The sequence below is a fragment of the Colobus angolensis genome, unplaced genomic scaffold (genome assembly GCF_000951035.1).
Source record: "Colobus angolensis palliatus isolate OR3802 unplaced genomic scaffold, Cang.pa_1.0 Scaffold7, whole genome shotgun sequence".
Classification (NCBI taxonomy): Eukaryota; Metazoa; Chordata; class Mammalia; order Primates; family Cercopithecidae; genus Colobus; species Colobus angolensis.
The window spans coordinates 18,265,865-18,288,548 of NW_012120709.1; the positions used below are offsets into that span (position 1 = coordinate 18,265,865).

General features: G+C 40.1%; 1 protein-coding gene across 2 annotated transcripts in view; it reads right to left on the reverse strand.

Annotated features, from left to right (window-relative positions):
• Nucleotides 1-22,684, reverse strand: part of ALG9 (ALG9, alpha-1,2-mannosyltransferase) — a 91,618-nt gene that overhangs the window by 55,827 nt on the left and 13,107 nt on the right. Inside the window, exons 5-10 of one of the 2 annotated variants that reach the window (XM_011926720.1) lie at nucleotides 21,345-21,433; nucleotides 18,477-18,612; nucleotides 14,324-14,411; nucleotides 14,055-14,160; nucleotides 5,279-5,401; nucleotides 1,206-1,360 (exon numbers count right to left, since the gene is read on the reverse strand). In XM_011926720.1, the coding sequence (XP_011782110.1) occupies nucleotides 1,206-1,360; nucleotides 5,279-5,401; nucleotides 14,055-14,160; nucleotides 14,324-14,411; nucleotides 18,477-18,612; nucleotides 21,345-21,433 (697 nt within the window). Of the gene's footprint in view, nucleotides 1-1,201; nucleotides 1,361-5,278; nucleotides 5,402-14,054; nucleotides 14,161-14,323; nucleotides 14,412-18,476; nucleotides 18,613-21,344; nucleotides 21,434-22,684 lie in introns of both variants that reach the window. The other variant, XM_011926719.1, reaches the window with a different exon arrangement.

The following is a 22,684-nucleotide window of genomic DNA, read 5'->3' on the forward strand; positions in this document are numbered from 1 at the left end:
TAAATGAGCAACCTAAATTCTACCACGAATTATATCCAATATTATACAAAATCAAGTCAATATATTACATATTACATAATAATGTCATATATTATATCTGACTCAGAACATTCTACAGCTACTAAAATGATAAGCACAGAGAATGTTATAATATTAAATTAGAAGGGCTATAAAGTTACATGTATACTTATCAACTATAACAAACCTTGGTATATGATATACAAAAATACTGGGAGGAGTTTTTGTTAGGTTAATGGGACTAATTTTTCTTTTACCACTTCCTAAATTATCTGCAATAAAGTTCAATTACTTTTATAATTAAAATTATTTTTCAAAACTATCAACTAATATTGATGAACCTTGAAAACATTATGTTAAGAGAAGCCAGTCACAAAAGACCACATATCATATGTTTCCATGTATAGGAAATGTTCAAAATAGGCAAATCTGTAGGAACAGAAAGTAGAGTAATGGTTATTTAGGGTTGGGGAGATATGGGAAAGGGATGGGGGAACAAAAGCTAAAGGGTACAGGCTTTTTGATCTAAAACTGACTGTGGTGACAGTTGCACACATCTGTGAACAGACTAAAAACCACTGAATCATACCCTTTAAATAGGTAAACTATATGGTTTGTGAATTATATCTCAAAAAACCTGTTAAGAAAAAAACCTATCATCCTAATTATTTTTTTTTCTGCCAACTGCAAATGGTAGCAGAGGGCAATACAGGGTTTTGAGGGTACTGAAGCCATAAGTACAGAGTTGTTCAAACAGAGTTAAGATGAGCTCTGCCAGAGAATTGACCTGGGCAGGTTTTCAACCAGGATTACAAAGTGCCCCATACTGTGAACTGCCCGCTGTGATCCCAAACTCTTGAGCAAGTTTTGTTATGATCTAGCAGTTCAAAGAGCAGACATTCCATTACCTCTGCCACAGAATGGAATTCTGCAATTGGATTCCTGTTGGTAACAGAGGCAAAGTAACACACAAATTAACACTGCAAACACGTAATCAGCAAATATGAGTATGGTAAACAGCTAAGCAATCAATATAAGAAGCTTTAATAATATGATCTATATCATGTTTAATGTTATGGATAAAATATCTTAGGTAGAAGCATTCTGTAATTTGCACTTAAGTTTTGTGAGTAATTATTTAATAAGTAGAAAAGAATGAGGCAGATATCCTTCTCCCTGAAACTTACCTGAAGTGCAGAGAGAGCCACGGCACCACAGAGACATATAAGTGGATACACAGGGAAAAGAAATCTCTCCTCTTTGTGAGGCTGGATGAAGAAAATTATAAACCAAATATACATTGGAGCCAAAGTAAGCCAATATGGGTGGCCTAAATTCTGAACTGCAAGACACAGAAAAATATTCATCTTTCATTATATTAGAACAAAATGACATATTTAATTTCAGTGTTATCTTGATCTCATATTTGGGAGTATGCCCTAGGACACTCCATAAAATGTTTCTACTCTTATATTCACACTTTCTCCAATGCAATAAAGGCATCAAAAGGAGAGAGGAATATACTCCTTAGCTCTCCCAAGAGATCTAAACTCTAACAAGCACAATACTAGATTTGGTTAGGACACAAATGAACATAAAGTTAATGGCTAATAGAACTTAATAAATTCCACGTTAGATGAAGAAAAAAAAAGCCATCTCCTTTAATGAGTCCTGCCACTAAGACGAAAGGTTCCTGAGTTTAACCAAAAACATAACATAAATTCATTTCTTGGGTTTTAATTCTGATGTTGTGTTTAACACATGAATCCTCTTATCTATACACCAATCAGTCTGTTCAAATAGCCATGGATCAAAGGAAAAAAAAATTGTTGGATTCTCAAACTCATTACTGGTTTTCATCAAGCCACAAATGACAGAGTTTGTTTCAAAGCAAACATAAAAATGCTCTTAAAGGAAGTTCAGTGATTGTTTTCTCTCCATTTTTTGCAATACTCATCCACTCCAGATCCCCAAATTGGAACAAAAATGTACTTAAAGCATGTGAAAGAATTAAAGGAATGTAATGAACACTAAAACCCAAGAACCTGCTGGAAAGTTCCCGTGATTAGGTACATGAGCAATGAGTGATAAGCCTGCAACCCACAGTGAAGGCATCTCCTACTGCGTTTACATGAGCGATAATGAGCAATGTAAACGCAGGCAAATGGTAGATACACAGCGCCACCTGGTGTCCACCATGTTAACGGTAAGCTACAAGATCAGGACTATCATCAAGACCCACTTTAGCTATGCCTAATTTAGCATTCCTAGGCTATCAGTATCACCGCAGAAATTCTTTAGGAATGATAAAAATTCTTGAACTACAATAACAAGATTTTTTTTCAACTTTTGCTCTAAGATATTATGGGATTTTAGATTAATTAGATTATTTAGATATTTAGGATATATACCTTTCTAGGTAGTATATTTTAAGGCGGAGGTTTTTTGTTTGTTTGTTTTTTGAGATGGAGTCTCTCTCCGTCGCCCAGGCTGGAGTGCAGTGGCACAATCTTGGCTCACTGCAACCTCCACCTCCCAGCTTCAAACGATTCTCCTGCCTCAGCCTCCTTAGTAACTGGGATTACAGGCGTACATCAACACACCAGGCTAATTGTTATATTTTTAGTAGAGATGGGGTTTCACACTGTTGGCCATGCTGGTCTTGAACTCCTGACCTCAGGTGATCCACCTGCCTCAGCCTCTCAAAGTGCTGGGATTACAGGCGTGAGCCACCGTGCCTGGTGTAAGGTGGGGTTTTTTAATTAGAATAAAATAAATCCATTTATTGTCCCCAAGTAAATGGTCCTTCTCTCTTCCATACCTTAAAGGCTAACGAGTAATCTTTTTTTTAATAAGGCAAAAAATTTTGAAATGTCCTCCATAAAATATACAAAATCACAACCACAGCTAGATATGATGAAATCATGGGTAATTTACTTCCTGCTTCTTTATAATTTTCTATGGTTTGGGGGACTTTTTTTTCCTCTTCAGACAGGGTCTCGCTCTGTCACCCAGGCTGGAGTGTAGTGGTGCAACCATGGCTCACTGTAGCCTTGACCTCCTAGGCTTAAGCAATCCTCCCACCTCAGCCTCCCAAATAGCTGGGACTATGGGTGTGCACTACCATGCCCAGTTAATTTTTTAATTTTTTTGTAGTGACAGGGTCTTGTTCTCTCACCCAGGCTGGTCTTGAATTCCTGGGTTCAAGCAATCCTTCCACTTCATCCTCCCAAACTACTGGGATTATAGGCATGAGCCACCGTGCCTAGTCTTTTTTCTCTTAAAAAGGCATTGGTTCTATTGTAAAAATCCCATTAAAATATAAAGAAAAAAACAGAAAATGTTTGTTTTCTCACTAGGTAGATATGTGCATACATTACGCATTTTAAATCAATATTTTATACTTAAATTTTTATCATACTGTAGGGAACAGCTTAATATTCTGGTTTTTTTTTTACTGATGTTACAAGCATTTCCAAATTTTCCACAAGCATAAATAATTATTATTGTTTTTAAAAACAGAGACACAGGTCTCACTATGTTGCCCAGAGTGGTCTCGAACTCCTGGGCTCAAGCAATCCTCCCACCTTAGCCTCCCGGGCAGCTGGGACTATAGGCACGTGCCACTGCTCCCAGCTACCATAAATCATTTTTATAGTCAGAAAAATAGCTATTTTCAAAAAAAGAAAAAGTGATCCTTAAGAAATAGAAGGGATAGAGGAATAAGTTAACACCTCAAGGGAGCAAACAGCTGAGTCTAAAATGTGGGACATTATGCAAGATGATGGCCTGGTTTCTTTAAAGAAATCTTTGAAAGAAAAAAAGGAAGATGGGGGTCTTCTTAAAAAGCTTAAGACACTAAATTCAGTACGTGACCCTTGTTGAGATTCTGCTTTTAAACTAACTATAAAAGGCTATTTTTCAGACAATCTAGGAAATCAACTGGGTATTAGATGATATTAAGAAATTACTGATAATTTTGTTAGGATAATGGCATTATGGCTATGTTAAAACAAAAGTCCTAACACCAAAAAAAGTGACTCTGAAGGCTACTCTAATATTCTTATCATAAAATGAACTCATTATAAACCATTAATAGAAAAGCAGAATGGAGGTGGGATGGGGGAACTGATCATATGGCATCCAAATCAGACTGAAAAGTCTGAAATTAAAGCTTTTTCCAAACCTCATATGAATTTCTGCTCAAATCTGTCTTCCATAAAAGAAACGAGAGGCACTAGATATCCAGAGCCACGACAACTTGAGAAAACACCAGCTGTGCACTACAGAATCAGAGCAAGCAAAGCAAATGACAAACCAAACTTTCTCCAATAAGGCAGACACAGAAACAAAAAGGAACGAAGAAAAGCATCATGCTTCCGAGGAAGTCCGAAGCTTCCTGTACTTCAATGTCAAATCTGGGGAAATCCCTGTATGGTTCAGATTTTATACTTTTGTTTGAAAAAATCTCATGGGTCACCTTAAGCAACCTATTAGGTTAATACACACTTCTTTAAAAGACAGAAAACTCAGATAGACCTGTTCTCTTCTGAGTTTTTTTTTTTTTTTTTTTTTGAGATGGAGTTTTGCTCTTGTCGCCCAGCTGGAGTGCAGTGGCGCAGGATCTTGGCTCATTATAACCTCTGCCTCCTGGGTTCAAGCAATTCTCCTGCCTCAGCCTCCCTAGTAACTGGGATTACAGGCACCCACCACCACATCTGGCTAATTTTTGTATTTTTAGTAGAGATGGGGCTTCACCACGTTGGCCAGGCTGGTCTTTAACTCCTGACCTCAGGTGATCCAAACGCCTTGGCCTCCCGAAGTGCTGGGATTACAGGCGTGAGCCACCGCGCCCGGCCTCCTTCTGAGATTTTATAAACATTTTTACTTCCCTGGGTGATTGTGTAAATTATATTGACTTCCTCACTTAAAGCAATAATGAAGCTCTTCCTCCTGTCAATTTAATTTGCCCCAATGTACCAAATCTTCATAAGGGTTCAACAGATCAACAAATACAGACTGAAAATTCAGTAAGCCAACCATTTCCATAGGAAGAATGTGGAAAATAAAGTAGGATTTTCCTTCAGTTCTTGATATACATCATTACTTGCTCTTTCCTCCCAAAACACCTAACTGGTACCAAGGTATCTCTTACACCACTCACCATGGTATCTCTTACACCACTCACCATGGTATCTCTTAGACCACTCACCATGGTATCTCTTACACCACTCACCATGGTATCTCTTAGACCACTCACCATGAAATCTCTGCAGCAGGTATTCCATAAGAGAAGTCAGTGGTAGGACTAGGAGAGCCAAAGCAAAGCCTACATTGAAATTCAGAAATCCATTAAGGAAATAGAAATACCAGGGTTCTGTACCTGAGGGAGACACAAAGGTGAGAAATCATTAGTGGATGCCTTTAACACCTATTACGGTGCTTGACATAAAATGTTCTTTGTTTGAGTAACACTGATGATCCTATGCCTCATGGGAATGAGAGTCCACAGCCCACTCTTCCCATGCTAAGCCACATAAAAGAAGCACAAGAGCAAAAAATGGAAGAGAATGGGACTGGTCATGAGGATTTAGGGAGAAATCAAGTTTCAAATATTTTCTATACTGTATTTTCTATACTGACCACTATATCTAGCCCAAATTGCTATGCCCAAATGGAACTAATACTTTTGAGAACCACCAAATAATTTAAATAGCTTTAGAGTCACACAAGGCTAAAATAATAAAACTGTCATTTCAATTTAACTATTCTCTCAACATCATGCAGACCAAAGGAAAGAGTGATAAAAGAACTTAGCTGGTGGCTGGGTGTGGTGGATCATGCCTGTAATCCCAGCTACTAGGGAGGCTGAGATGGGAGGACTGCTTGAGCCCAGGAGGTTAAGGCTGCAGTGGACTGTGCCACTGCACTCCAGCCTGGGTGACAGAGTGAGACCCTGTCTCAAATAAAAATAAAAATAAAAATAAGGAACTTAATTTGAGATATCCAGGCCTGTCCCATTTTGTTTTCAACTGCTTGTCCCATTTACATTCTAGCATCTTTCCCTTGATATGCTCAACCACTATTTTATAGTCGCGTACATTGGGCAACATGTGTTTGGTAAAAAGCAACAACCTGTTTTTCTTAGATCATGTTCAGAGACCCAGGCCTTGCTTAGAAGCTTTAAGGATTCAGAATGAAGCAAAATCACTAAAAACACAAGCCTCACTCACACTCGTTTTTATTCTTGAACTCAAAATCCTTACACCCAAATGATGAGAAGCAGACCCCCTCTGCACATTTAGCAGGTTTTTCATCTGCTTTTCCCCTCTGTATGATTACTTCAATCAAGCAGTGAATGACACATGCGGGTTTTAATCACTGTGTGTTGTGACACCCGCCTTGCACCATAGCAATTTCCTGCAATCAGCATTGCTTAAAAGGGTAATCAGAAGGCAGAGGAATAGTCAGAAAAACCTGACATTCTTGCAGCTTGCACAGCAAAATAAGATTAGAAACCAAACCCATAATGCTAGAAACATTTAGGGGAGAAGTAAGAGGGAGGGAGGTTACACTAAGGAAGAGTTCAAGTTCAACTGTGTGTGTCACTTTTGGGGGAAGCTCACTCCTTCCTGTCTCAATACAATGATAGAGATTATTCATGAACAGAGGTCCTATTCCAGGCCCAGTTCATTAGGGACATTTTAATCTTGTATTCTTTACAAATATGCATTTGGGTTATAGAAAACCAATGGATGGTTTTATTTTCAAATAAAAAATGTCTTCTCTGAATCTTAATTAGAATTTAACAAAATATTTTTTAAACTGAGTCCTTTAGAATCCAATTTCCAGAGAGGTAAGCTTTTGCACAATCCTCTCCTGACCACCAGTGCGGAGGCAGTGCTAGCAACCTCTGACTCACCTTTTTCTTAACAAGATTCTGGAAATTTGAGCTTGTGAAGAAAAACCATAGAGTGACCAGACAGAAAGGGAGTTATCCTTTCTATTATCTATTGCAGATGTTAAGCACCAATAGGAAAAAGTCACTTGTCTCTTTGATATTTGCAAATATAGACTGTTTTTTTTCAGGAAAGCACTTTAGCTTCCAGAAAATATTTGTCTCTAACACAACTTACTATATCTTCCTGTTAGAGCTATCTTTTTATCTAGGTATACTGTACTCTGAGATGAGGAAACAAAAGTATTAAGTTGGTAAATGCAATCATTTTTATGTATTCAGAGCTCATAAATCAAGTTTCCAACTAGGCTGTGAACATTTCATAATAGACTGTTATTTCCCTGAAAGATGGGGCAAAAACTGGGGGATAAGCCAATAGTGAAGGAGGTTCAAGTGTCAACAGTCTTAAAAACAAGGGCAAAAGGGAACAAAAAGAGTGACTTCTCTCAGCCAGAGTCCTCCCCCGCTTGATGACACATCTGCCTTAGGAAAGGAAAGGGTATAAACTTTTATCTCTTTCCAGGGAGATATTTAATGCTGCTGCTCAGAAAACATCAGAGCTGAACTATGCAAAAAACCATGTCAGAATGACAAGCTAAGCGCTGAACTGGTACAAGATGTTTAGGTGAAGGAAAGCTGGCAGCAGGGTCTCTGTAGGGGGTGACTCACCCATCTTCCTCTTTATGGAAAGTGCCTCAAGTCCTTTCAATCAAATGAGCTAAGGGAAGCTTTCAAAGAAGCTAAAAGAAAGGATAATGTTTACTGCTCCATAGATTGAACGAAGAAGAACTAATGCAAAAAGTTATAATTTTATAGAACTGTAGGAACTAAATCATAGTAAGTCATCCTTATAAATGTCAAATTTGTACCACCGAGAGGGAAAAGCCACTAAGGTTCAAGAGAGATGATTAACAAAAGAGCAAAGGCTCTAGAACAGTTCTGGCTGGCAGTGAATTCTAAGAAGGACTGATAAGACCCCACTGGGGCTTCTTCCTCTGCCACTGCAATTATGGAAACCTGTGGGCCTCCCAACAGAGGGCATTTGTGGGTATCGTCTGAATCTTTCCATCCAGTGATCAGACAGATGTTGATAAAACATGTAAACAGGCAATGGGATCCTGTCCTAGGCTGCAAAGTGGCATCCTGAGCAGATTCACTGTTCTTTCTGAGGCAAGAGCGTTTCCTGTAAGTGTATTCCCGTGCCTTCTCCAGGCCTGTGCACTCCTCAGCAGAGAGCACCACTCTTCACTCACCAGACAAAAATACTTGCCAACATCAACATCTGAGAACTTGAAAAGTTATGAGGGGAAAAATCAGTGCCAAAACCAATCACTTTCTTTTCTGCAACACTAAATTTCACCTCTTGATCTGTGACCCCACAGAGACGTTTTGCCTAAGACTTCGCAATTCTAGTCTATCCTCTAAATTTTCTAAGTGTCAAGTATTCTTTACCTTATCCAAACACTCCTTCTTTCTTCAACAAAAGGGTCTGGCATGGTGCTCCCATATAAAAGAGAACTTGCCAGTGTGCATGTCACTCTGCCACTCAAGCTTGCTAGGGGCTCCTGATCACTTTCCAAGCCAAAATGCACAAACCTTCAAAGGTATAATTTTCCACCTATTCTATAGATTGGATCCTATCTTCTGCCACCCTCAACTCATGCTCTGTTTTTGTAAGCTTATTCTCTGGTAAAGTCTCAGTAGTCAAACTCCAGGGTTTTTGCTAAGGGTCTTGTTTTTGGTGGAAAGAACACGGGCTTTGAAGTCAGACAACACTGGACTCTCATCCCACTTTTGCTACTTATTTAACTATGTGGCATATTCCTCAGCATCTCAATCTCAGTTTCTTCATCCAGGAATAAAGATAAATAAGGCCTGTCTCAGAGTTTTTTGAGGGAAAGAAGATGGTATGTGAATAACTTCTGACGCATAGTAGGCATTCAATAATTAGAAGATACTGTAATTAATATCTTTGAAAATTTACTCCCTTTATTTCCCTCAGCTTCAAATGAAAGGTGTCAGCTCAAGTCTAGAATGTCTCACTAATACATGCTACCTAGCCAGGAAAGTGTAGAAAGGTCCCTTTGAAAACCCCAAGAAGTTCATGACCAGCCTGACCAACATGGAGAAACCCCGTCTCTACTAAAAATACAAAATTAGCTGGGCCTGGTGGTCCATGCCTATAGTCCCAGCTACTCAGGAGGCTGAGGCAAGAGAATTGCTTGAACTCAGGAGGCAGAGGTTGCGGGGAGCCGAGGTCACCCCATTGCACTGTAGCCTGGGCAACAAGAGTGAAACTCCATCTCAAAAAAAAAAAGAAAAGAAAAGAAAAGAAAACCAAGAACAACAGAGAGGGTAAATATATGATCATAACCACAATGGAGTGATTGAAATCATCTTGCTCATGTGTGAATAGCTTCTACCTAAAATTCAACCAATGCTGTAAAAATAAGTTTTTATAAAGAACTCAATATTCAATCTTTTTGCCTCAGCAGTCCCTATATTTGACATTCCATTTGTCAGAAATGTATCCCCCTAGCATTTACTAAGGACACTCCTACTCTTCCTTCCAGGCTCAGCTCAAGAGCCACACCTTTCTTGACACTACCAGAGGGACTTGCTCCTATGACTCCTTATCTTTCCCGTGTAGCACATAAGACACTGTCCTGTAATTATCTATTTGTGTGTCTGCAGCCTAATTAGACAGTAAGTACTATGAGGACACAAGATTAATGCTCAAAAGCAATGTATTCAATTTTTTTTTTTTTTTTTTTGAGACAGGGTCTCGCTCTGTCACCCAGGCTGGAGTGCAGTGGTGCAGTTTCGCCTCACTGCAACCTCTGTCTCCTGGGTTCAAGCAATTCACGTGCCTCAGTCTCCCGAGTAGCTGGGATGAAAGGCGTGCACCACCATGCCCAGCTAATTTTTGTATTTTTAGTACAGACAGGGTTTCACCATGTTGGCCAGGCTGGTCTCAAACTCCTGGCCTCAAGTGATCCGCTCACCTCGGCCTCCCAAAGTGCTGGGATCACATGCCTGAGTCACTGCACCTGACCTTCAATGTTTCTTTAACTGAAGTCCATTTGTCCATCCATTCAAGAAATATTAATAGGCTTAGTACGTTCTCATATATGAGAAATAGCACTAAGAGATATATGCAAAAACTATCAGCACAATGCATTTTTTTCCTGTTTTTAAACCTTTTTTATTTTAAGTTCTGGGGTACACGTGCAGGACGTGCAGGTTTGTTACACAGGTAAACTTGAGCCATGGTGGTTTGCTGCACAGATCAACTGATCACCTAGATACTACGCCTAGCATGCATTAGCTATTATCCTATGCTCTCTCCCTCTCTCCCTCCCTCCGTCCCCCTCCACAGGCCCCAGTGTGTGTTGTTCCCCTCCATGTGTCCATGTGTTCTCATCGTTCAGCTCCCATTCATAAGTGAGAACATGTGGTGTTTGGTTTTCTGTTTCTGTGTTAGTTTGCTGAAGACAATGGCTTTCAGTTCCATCCATGTCCCTGCAAAGGACATTATCTTGTTCCTTTTTATGGTTGCATAGTATTCTATGGTGTATACAGCACAATGCATTTTTAATTTTCAGATAAGAAACTGTGTGCTTAACATAGCTAATGAGGCACCTGGAGCAGGAGACTCTTGTAAAACAGCCAAAACAATACCAAATAGTGCCCAACATGTAATAAAGTGAAAGAGCTAGCATTTCCAATACAAAAGACATGCTATTTCGCTGTCTGACAAGTTTACTACCTCAAAACATCTAGTAAAATACAAGTCTTTTATATATACGAATGGACTCACCAATTATAATAAAATTAGCTGACAATCATGAAGTACTTTTTTATTTAAAAAGTATTTTATTTATATCTATTATAGTATTCTTATTTGGTATCAAGAAAATCTCAAGCTAGCACCACAACAGGTCTAACTAAAGTGATTCTAGGATACCATAGTAAATGACACACTAATGTAACCCTACTTATTCTTGACAGATCTTTACTGTAAGTCTGGACTATACAAGGAATTCCTACTCCTAAGATGGAAGAAGTATTCTCTCTGCAGGGCTCCTAAACCAAAAAGGAGTTAACACTCTAAAAGAATGAAAATCAGGCCGGACATAGTGGCTTATGCCTGTAATCCCAGCACTTTGGGAAGCTGAGGCAGGTAGATCATTTGAGGTCAGGAGTTCGAGACCAGCCTGGCCAACATGGTGCAATCCCCGTCTCTACTAAAAATACAAAAATTAGCCAGGCATGGTGGTGGGTGCCTGTATCCCATCTACTCAGGAGGCTAAGGCAGGCGAATAGCTTGAATCCGGGAGGCAGACGTGGCAGTGAGCAGAGATTGTGCCACTGCACTCCAGGCTGGGTGACAGAGTGAGATTCTGTCTCAAAAAAAAAAAAAAAAAAAGAATGGAAATCAGACAAACATTTTTTTTTTACCAAATTCAAAGATGAGGTAAAGGCACACAAATCCTGCCATCAAGGAACAACTCCGTGAAGTCTGGCTGACTGCAGCACTGTATCAGTCCTATTCACGGTTGGTGAGGCAATTCTCTCTGTTTCAACAAAGTTTTTGCTACCCCCAGGAAAGTGCTCAGTAGCTATACATCCAAAATAGCAAAATCTGAACTGAAGCTATCCCAGGTTCATTAAAGTAGGCAGAAAGAAGTCCCAAGGACTCTTTCCCAGTAAAACACTGACTGAAATGAACAGCAAATGCCAATGTCCTAGGAAAGACTGGCCACTGCTCTACTGGATCTCAAAACCTACCGCAGGGGTTCCTGAATGACCCACTGTTAAACTAGCACTGTAAACTGAAATCAGAATTTTTTCCTTCTTTCCTACTTTCCCTACCAGCCTGATTATTCCTATACTTAAGAGCTTCATTCCTGGGCATGGTGGCTCATGCTTGTAATCCCAGCACTTTGGGAGGCCGAGACTGGTGGATTACCTGCGGTCAGGAGTTGGCAACCAGCCTGGCCAACATGGCGAAACCTGTTCTCTACTAAAAATACAAAAATTAGAAGAGTGTGGTGGCGGGCACCTATAATTCCGGATACTCAGGAGGCTGAGGCAGGAGAATTGCTTGAACCCAGGAGGGGAGGCTGCAGTGAGCAGAGATCACGCCACTGCATCCAGTCTGGGTGACAAGAGTGAAACTCCATCTCAAAAATAAATAAATAAATAAATAAAGAGAGAGAGATTCACCAATCCAGAGGGATACAAAAACATCTGTCACTTTCATAAGTCTCTCACAAAAGGGTTTTATAAATAAGGAGTCAGAATATCAGTAACCCATTATAAAGGTGGAGAAGTCAATTTTTCAAAATTAACACAAATTAACTCACTTTATTCACCCATACAGAGTAGATATTGTGTTTCTAATAGGCTCTCTGTGAAACAATTTCTACTGTGCAATCTAGATCTAAGATCTTTTATTGTCTTGTGAAATAGAATAAAAGTTTACAAGTAAACTAAAACAAGAGGCAACCACAAACATGCAAACTCTCCCCAGCTAAAGGGAGACATCTAGAGGCAAAAGCTTAATACTGGGGCCTTTTCTCACATCCCTGGGGATCTTAGAGCCATAAAGGAGCTTTTTTAAAGTTCTTTCACTTAGTAATTATTCTCTAACTGTGCAGTTTGCGAATTCAATCCACTGAACAAAGCACTGCTTATCTTAACCTATTACTTGCCATCTAGAATAATATTCCCAAAATTCCAGAAGACTCAAGTAAATCTCATTCATATTTTTACTTTAAATCTCCTTATTCAATCTGTTGGCTCTCTCAGCAAAATGGCACAGGCAAATGATGGACATGGCTAGTGATAAGATTTAAATTGATAGGGGTACAGATAGACACAATCTTAACCTGCAAGCACTTACACAGAATGTTCCAAGACCCTCAAAAGATTAAGGCCGAAGAAACTATAATTATTTTAACGAAAAAACTGCCTCTCTCATGAAATGTTTGCTGACCTTGCTGATTTGATCCAAAAGATCTCTAGCTCATTCCCCAATTACTGTAACTAACTCAAATTCCTTCAGGGACCGAATGTAACTGGCTGATGGAGTGAAAGGCATCAGGGAAGCAGTGGAGATGGGGTAAACTGAAGACTGCATCCCCAGACTAAAGGCATTCCATTTTTTCTCTTAACCCTAAGCTCATCAACTTCCCCACCCTCCCATGCTGACCCCAGACCAGCCCCATTCACTGTAACTTTGTCTACAGATTTTCCAAACTTTCTCCCCAAATGCTGGAACTGAAGTAAAGCAAATCTGGAAGAGAAAAAGTAACATCAAATGTGTGTATATATAGAAAATGTCTGGGCCAGGCATGGTGGCTCACGCCTGTAATCCCAGCACTTTGGGAGGCCGAGGCGGGTGGATCACCTGACGTCAGGAGTTCAAGACCAGCCTGGCCAAAATGGAGAAACTCTGTCTCTATTAAAAATACAAAAAATTTAGCCAGACGTGGTGGCGTGCTAATAGCTGTAACCCCAGCTATTCAGGAGGCTGAGGCAGGAGAATTGCTTGAAGCCGGGAGATGGAGGTTGCAGTGAGCCAAGATCATGTCATTGCACTCCAGCCTGGGCAACAAGAGTCTAACTCCATCTCAAACAAACAAACAAACAAAATATCTGGGGTATACTCCCATGTGTTAGTAATAGTTATATGGATATGAGAGTATTACGCTTTTATTTTCTTCTCCTATCATACTGACTTTTTAATAAGAAGAGAAAAAAGTAACTTTTAATTAAAAATAAAAAAGCATCAAAAGCCATAGCATACCCAGAGTCCTCAAAATTCTGAAAGTGAAAATAACAAACAAGAAAAATAGAGAGCCAGTATCGGAATATCACATTAATCAAGGAGAAATATTTGAGTGGCTATGTGTCATCATTGTGCTATACTCAGATGTCATTTTTAAATAGGAAAAGATAAAATCAGCAAAGAACTGCTATATGTAATGAAATGAGGCAACTGAATTAAAACGTTGAAGTTCAGGCAATTAGGCCATCTCCTAACACTTGCCCAAATTTCACAAAGCCTTACCATAAAGATCAGGTCCATGAGGAGTAAAGACATTATACAAAACAATGTTGAGTGGTGCAATCACCAACTTCCCATAATAGTAGCTGTCAATGACCACCACAGGCACCTAAAACAGAGCAGAAAATAGTTTTGCTCTGGAAACATTCTCAAAATGCTAATAGTATAAACCTGAGAATGAAAAACAGAATAAACTCCTAATGTTCCTTTTTTCACATCAAAGTTGCTTTCATTACAACTTTAGGACAAAACAAGTAAAAAAGAAAACTCACCAGGAAGAGTATGAGGGCCACCAGCGACCAATGAAAGAAACTCTTCCACCTGTGTTTCATGACCAGCAAATCAAAGGCGATGGGTAAACTATTTAACAGAGAAACAGACAGTGGGGAGTTAAATAAATACTGCTAGAGACAGGTCAGATTCACACATACCTCAAGCTGAACTGAGCATAAAATGCCTCTGTCAGTTATAGTGAGGGAAGAAACCTGGTATGTGAGAGGATGTCCTCACAGGACCCATCAGAGTGCTCTGTATCCCATGGATGCACAAGAAATAGAATTACTGAGCTGCTGGAATGAATTCCATTTGATACACATTTATGGGTAATGGAAATTTAAAATATAAGTATCTGTGCCCTACTGTCTTTTTTTTTTTTTTTTTTAGATGGCGTCTCACTCTGTTGCCCAGGCTGGAGTGCAGTGGTGCAATCTTGGCTCACTACCACCTCTATCTCCTAGGTTCCAGCATTCTCCTGCCTCAGCCTCCCAAGTAGCTGGGACTACAGGCACACGCCATCAGCCCCAGCTAACTTTTTTTTTTGAGACAGAATCTCACTCTGTCACCTAGGCTGGGTATAGCGGCATGATCTTGGCTCACTGCAACCGCCGCCTCCTGGGTTCAAGCAATTCTGCTGCCTCAGTCCCCCAAGTAACTGGGACTATAGGCACGCACCACCACGCCCCACTAATTTTTTTGTATTTTTAGTAGAGACAGGATTTCACCATGTTGACCAGGCTGGTCTCAAACTCCTGACCTCAGGAGATCTGCCTGTCTCACCCTCCCAAACTGCTGGAATTACAGGTATGAGCAACCATGCCTGGCCCCATCTTTGATTTTATATGGCATTATCATCTCTATCATTGATTTAGCAATGTTGTGTGCTGTCATAGTACCTCTTCCTGTGATTTGAACCTCCATGTTGTTACGTAAATTCTGCATTAACATTTTGTTTTTATTTTTTGTCACCCCAACTCCTTCCATTTCCATAGTACCTGTATTTCTCCTTTGATAAGTCATACTTTTAATTACTTGTCCAATATCTGTCTTTCCTACTAAACTGTTAAGTTCCAAAAAGGCAGGAAGCATGACTGTCTAACTTCTAAAATATCAGTAGTATCTAGCACAAAACATTCAATGAATGACAGTATTCTGATTGCTAACTGACTGACTGTGATCCTGAAATCACTTATCTTGGTAAAGGTGGACTCATTGAAATGTGGCACCCAAGAGCTTTTGAGGAACTCAGTGAAATTCATTGTAGATGGAATAGAGAATAAAAGGAAAGGAAGAACTGACAAAAAGAAGCTGGAGAAGTAAAAGGAAGACCATGCAGGGCGTTGTGTGTTATCTTTGAGTCTGGATACCACAGGGCAGGGGTTGGCAAACTTTTTTTTTTTTTTTTTGAGACGGAGTCTTGCTCTGTAGCCCAGGCTGGAGTGCAGTGGCCGGATCTCAGCTCACTGCAAGCTCCGCCTCCCGGGTTTACGCCATTCTCCTGCCTCAGCCTCCAGAGTAGCTGGGACTACAGGCGCCCGCCACCTCGCCCGGCTAGTTTTTTGTATTTTTTAGTAGAGACGGGGTTTCACCGTGTTAGCCAGGATGGTCTCGATCTCCTGACCTCGTGATCCGCCCGCCTCGGCCTCCCAAAGTGCTGGGATTACAGGCTTGAGCCACCGCGCCCGGCCAGCAAACTTTTTATTTAAAGCACCTGACAGTATATATTTTAGGCTTTGCAGGCCACATATGTTCTCTGTCGCATAGTCTTCTTCCTCTGTGTAGGTTTGTTGTTTTTCAAAAACCCTTTAAAAACGTAAACACTATTTAGTTGTTGGGCTATACAAAAACAGGTCAGTCAGCCAACCCTCATGACACAAAGCAATGGAGAAGCTACCATAGAGTTTAAAACTGGGAGGTGACACAACCACATCTGCATTTGAGGAACATAACTCTAGTGAGTTTGGAGAGCTGATTTACAGGGGTCAATACTAGAGACAAGGAGATCATTTACGAGGCCGTGTAGTGATCCAGGAACAAGGGGGAGTGAAGACAAGTAATCACATTCAAAAGATATTCAGGAGATACAATCAATTAACAGGGATGGGAAAGAGAGAAGAGTACAGACAATTTTCAGGTTTCTGGGTCAGTACTGAGGAGACAGCAGTACTATTTACTGGAATAGAAACATGAGTAAAGGAACAGCTATGGAGAGAAGATAATGAATTCAGCAGCTATCTACTAAGCAGCTGGGAATATACGAATGAAGCTTAAGAGAGATAACTGGACTAGACATTAAGCTATGGGAATCACCAAGATGGCTGAGAGACAGCAGAAAGTACAGAAGAGGGCCTAAGATACAATCCTGCAGAATATGAAAATCTGAGAATGTGCAAAATAGAATAGAAGAAAGGAATGGAGGTAAGGAAACCAGTCTTTAAAAGGCAATTAAGAAAATTTAAAATGGCCTATTCTCTCAGTAACTCCCCTTATAAAAATTTACCCCATAGGTAAATTTCCATAAGTGCACAAAGATATCTGTATAATAATGTTCACTGGGCCGGACACGGTGGCTCACACCTGTAATCCCAACACTTTGGGAGGCCGAGACAGGTGGATCACGAGGTCAGGAGTCTGAGACCAGCCTGGCCAATATGGTAAAATCCCATCTCCACTAAAAACACAAAAATTAGCCGGGCATGGTGGCATGCACCTGTAATCCCAGCTACTTGGGAGGCTGAGGCAGAAGAACTGCTTGAACCTGGGAGACAGAGGTTGCAGTGAGCCAAGATCGTGCCACTACACTCCAGCCTGGGTGACAGAGCAAGACTCCATCTCAAAAAAACAAAAAAACAAACAAACAAAAAAATGTTCACTGAAGCATTGGGTATAACAGTAAAAAAATGAAAACCAAATGTCTACCAATAAGGCAATAATTAAGTAAACCATGGAATGTTATGCAACCAATATAAACAATGATATAAATCTATTAATATGTAGAATACCTATATATACACAGAATAATTCCATTTAAGAACGTAGATTGGTATGTATACAAATATTTATACACACAGGATAATTTTTCTGGAAAGATACATACCAAACTATTAGCAGTGACTATCTTTGAGGATTAAGCTAGCGGAGAAGAAAATTAGGAATTATTTTTACCTTAGACAATCTGGTACTTACTTTTATTTTTACAATAAAGATATAATCCTTCTAAAACAACCTTAACATCAGATTAAAATATTTTCCTAAATTACCTTTGGTACAGGTAAGAAATTAAGGCAGCACACACTAGAACAGAAGTAGTGGGAACAAAGAGTATAGAAGGAGCTTGGTGGAAAAAAACATGTTGGGGGCAAGAAACAAGACTGGGCCAGGTGCGGTGGCTCACGCCTGTAATCCCAGCACTTTAGGAGGCCAAGGCAGGCGGATCACCTGAGGTCGCGAGTTCAAGACCAGCCTGACCAACATGGAGAAACCCCGTCTCCACTAAAAATACAAAATTAGCCAGGCATGGTGGCACATGCCTGTAGTCCCAGCTACTTTGGGGGCTGAGGCAGGAGAATCGCTTGAAACCAGGAGGCAGAGGTTGTGGTGAGCCAAGATCATGCCATTGCACTCCAGCCTGGGCAACAAGAGTAAAACTTCATCTCAAATATAATAATAAATAAATAAAAATAAAGAATGAAGGAAGACGGGAGGAAACTCAGATTTTAAACCTGAGTGAAAAAATTCACAGAACAGGGTGGTGCCGTGTGGAGAAAACATCAGCTGTAGAGTCAAAAAGGCCTGGATTCAAAAGCAAACATAATCTTAAAGGTAAATTATTCAAACTCTCGGAGTTTACTTTCTCATTTATAAAGCACTAATAATTGTATTTCTCCTGAAGAGTTGTTGTAAGGTTTCAAGATAAGGTTTACAAAGGCTTTCACTGTGCCTAACACATAGCAGATGCTCAATGGTCATGACTCTTACTAGAATTAATCATAATAGTAAGTGCTAAGAGAAATATTCTTCCATTTCCCAGAATCTTTGAAAGCCCAATAGATTAACTTCAGATTCTATGCAGATAAAAGGAAGCTAATCCAACATTAAGGTTTACTATATGCCCAGAGATATATGGGAGAAGAACTGTTAGTTTCTTACCCAAGAGCTGCACTGAATGGCCAGCCTAAGATAGCCCCAGCTGCTACTCCTAGCACAGCAATGGAAGTCTTGTCCATATACCATCCAGTCATGGCTATCAACGTAGTGTACATACAGAAGCTACTAGGAAGGAATGCTGCAAGAGTAAAGAAGTGAAAAAAGGCAGGAGGACAAGAGCTCGAGGTTAATTAGGTATCAATTAAAAACTGATTAAAAATTTACCTACATTGTAAAATGTCAATAAATAGGTACATATTTTGGGAAATGCTATATTAGAAAGGACAGCAAAGTGATATTCCTTTAAAAAAAAATGAAGTTCAATGACTCTTATTTTCTCACTCCTGGTTTTTTTTTTTTTTTAAGACGGAGTCTTGCTCTAACACCAGGCTGGAGTACAGTGGCCAATCTCGGCTCACTGCAACCTCCGATTCCCTGGTTCAAGCGATTCTCTTGCCTGAGCCTCCTGAGTAGCTGGGATTACAGGCACACACCACCACACCCAGCTAATTTTTGTATTTTTAGTAGAGACGGGGTTTCACCATGTTGGCCAGGCTGGTCTTGAACTCCTGACCTCGTGATTCGTCCACCTCGGCCACCCAAAGTACTGGGATCTGTGGCATGAGCCACTGTGCCTGGCCTCTCCCTTCTGTTTTTTTAGGTACCAACCCAATTATACAATTCTAACCATGTAATTCCTCTCTCAACCTACACCTCAAATCAAAAACTCACAAAATTCCATGGAACACCCCATGATTATATTTCCAGGAAGGGAATATGCTTTGAAAGACTTAGAGCCATTGTTGACAATTTCTTTATCTTCCATTGGTCTTCTGAGACTGTCCTGGTCCTAAACTCTAGCCCAGGAAATTCTAGAAAGCCTCCTCGAGGGCCAGATATTGTATGGCAGCAATGCTTTGCACCCTCCATCTGCTGACACAGATAGTCTGGCCTTTAGATAGCCCCCTAATTAGTTCCATCTACCTCAACCTTGTTGTATACAGCAGAGGGCAGACAGGGTCTCTGGAACAGAAACAATTGATTAAAGTGTTTCTAGTAACTCTGAACAAAAATGCGTATCTGCCTCTTCCGCTGCAGAAAGTCTGATTCAGTAGGCAAGAAAAATCAGTATCAACTACAAAACAACCACAATTAATAGGAGTGCGGTTTTTTTAAACTCAGCAAAGGGTTCAGAGGCTCTGTATGAAAAGATGCTTTCAACTTATCTGTGTCTCAAATGAGATTACAAAACTAAAGATATTCTCAGGAATTTTCTACATATAAAGATCAATTGTAGGAGTAGCAGGCCAGGCACAGTGGCACATGTCTTTAATCTCAGTACTCCGGGAGGCCAAGGTAGGGGGACTGCTTGAGGCTAAGAGTTTGAGACCAGCCTGGGCAACACAGTGAAACTCCATCTCTACAAAAAATTTTAAAACTAGCCAGGCATGGTGATGCATGCCTATAGTCCTAGCTACTTGGGAGGCTGTAGCAGAAAGACTGCTAGAGCCCAGGAATTCAAGGCTGCAGTGAGCTATGATTCTGCCACTGCACTCTAGCCTGCCTAGATGAAGAGCAAGACCTTGTCACTTGAAAGAAAAGATGCTGGCTGCGGTGGCTCACATCTGTAATCCCAGCACTTTGGGAGGCTGAGGCGGGTGGATCACGAGGTCAGGAGTTTGAGACCAGCCTGACCTACATGGTGAAACCCCATCTCTATGAAAAATAAAAAAATTAGCTGGGCGTGGTGGTGCGTGCCTGTAATCCCAGCTACTCGGGAGCCTGAGGCAAAAGAATCACTTGAACCTGGGAGGAGGGGGTTGCAGTGAGCTGAGATGGCATCACTGTACTCCAGCCTGGGCAACAGAGCAAGACTCTGTCTCAAAAAAAAAAAGAAAAGAAAAGAAGTAGCAAAGTAACTTTAAAAACATGTGAGGTATACCCTTTACCCAGTAAATGTCAAATAATAGTGATGCCATCCAAAGCTGTCAGTTCCAGCTGCAGTGTAGAGGACAAAGGGAGCAGAGTAATCTGAGGTAGAGTACAGATGCATTTAGGACAGGCTCTCAAAGTCAGTCTGGAGTATAGCCCTGACATCTCTGCAGAACAACATCAATTTTGATATATTCAATATGGGAAAAGTAAGTATGTAATTTTGTGCCAGATACTATGTTTTTGCATATACTCAGTGTATATATTAGATCTTGGAACACACAAGCAGAAACTAAAATTGAGACAATTATATCCAGTAACTTAATTTTTCTGGAGAACTGGGAATAGACTACCATTTGGCAGTGGGCCACCTTGATTCAGCTTATACAACACAAGTGTTCAATGGCAGTACAGTCTGAAAGCCAATGCTCTAGAGTGAGGTTTTTATTCTAAATTTCCAGAAGCTTATTATTAAAAGAAAGCCCAACAAAAGATGTACATAGAATACATCTCAAATAATGTATCATCAGTAGAAGACAGAACCATCAACAACAAGGTCTTTATGTACAAATAACTTCCTTAAACAAAATAAAAGAATTACTTTCTTTCCCCTAATGGCCAAGAAAGGAAGTGGCTGGTTGATGCAAGAATGGAATAAAAAACATCCTGGTGAGACTATCAGCTCTACCATTTACGAATTTTGACTTTTAGTAAATCAATTCATCTACATTTCAATGTCTTTACCTGCAAAAGTAAGAAAATATTTTTCTTACATGGTAGGACTGTTACAAAGTTCAATCAAGATAATGTAGATAACAGCACTCTGCAAATTATTGACATGTTCTACAAATATAACCTACATTTGGACAAGTGCTTCCTTTAAATGCAACTGTCAACTATTGGTGAATGTGCAATTCCCTTATCTCCCCTTTTACTTACCTGATGATGAGCAAAACATGCCAGTGCTGAGAACCAAGAAGGCTAGCATCATTCGACTCACGTGCAACCCAAACTTCTTGCACACAGCCCTAGGAAAAACACAAGATTATCAGCATGGAAAATATTAGGAATAGACATCTCAAATCAAACGAGAAAAACACACACCACAGGTAACACTCAAGATCTAAAGTCAAACACAAAACTACCTTGACAGGTTTGTTAGCAATTCACTGTACATAAGAAACCCAAACATTCTTGTTTCTGACACAGAAGAGAAGCTCTCTACCTAAAATAAAATGTATTCTTTATATGCTAAGATTATATCTATCAAGTGGAAAACAGAATGATGTGGTGAAAAATAATAGACCTCAGATTCAGGTGGGCACACATTCAAATTCTGGCTCTGCCACTTACTAGCAGTGGAACCCTCTGGTTGAATAATCTGATTCCTCAAGCATAAAATAAGGATAATAACACAAACTTTGTAAGGTTTCTGTGAGGACAATGCAAGGAAAAGTGCTTAGGAGAGTGCCTGGCACACAGTTGTTCAATAAATGGTAGTTGTCAGAAAAAAAAAAGGCTAGGAGATAGATGAAAATGTGAGTAAGTGGTTATCTAAACCAGTGTTTCTCAAACTTAAGCAATTACATATCTTCTTCTACTTCTTTCTCGTAGGTGTGAACCCCGCAAATTAAACGTATTTAGGCATTCCTACTGCTTTGCTTAGTCAATGTTTGTTCAGACATACCCGTGTGTTCATCACTTCCCAGCTCAGATTCCTTACTGCATTTCAGAGCTTCTTTCTGAAGTAATTTTGCTTTTTCCTACGTATCTCTTTTAGAAGTTCTTTTAGTGAGAATCTGTTAATGATAAATTCTGTTTTTTTGGTTGGTTGGTTTCCTTTTCTTTCTCCTTTCTTCCCTCCCACCCCCGCACCTGCCCCACAGATGAGTGACAACTCAGGCTGGTGTGCAGCGGCATGGTCATAGCTCACTGTATCCTTGAACTCCAGTGTTCAAGGGAACCTCCTGCCTCAGCCTCTCGAATGGCTAGGAGTAACTGTTACTAAAGGCATGTGCCATCATATCCAGCTCATTTTTTGTAGAGACGAGGTCTTTCTATGTTGCCCAGGCTGATCTCAAATTCCTGGGCTCAAGCAATCCTCAACGATCCTCCTGCCTCAGTCTCCCAAAGCATTGGGATTATAGGCTTCTTCGTTTCTTTTTTCCTTTCTCTCTCTCATTTTTTTTTAACTGAAAAGTCTGTATTTAGCTTTTGGTCTTAAAAGATGGCTTAACCTAATATACAATTCTAAGATGAGAGTTCTTTTCTCTCAGCAC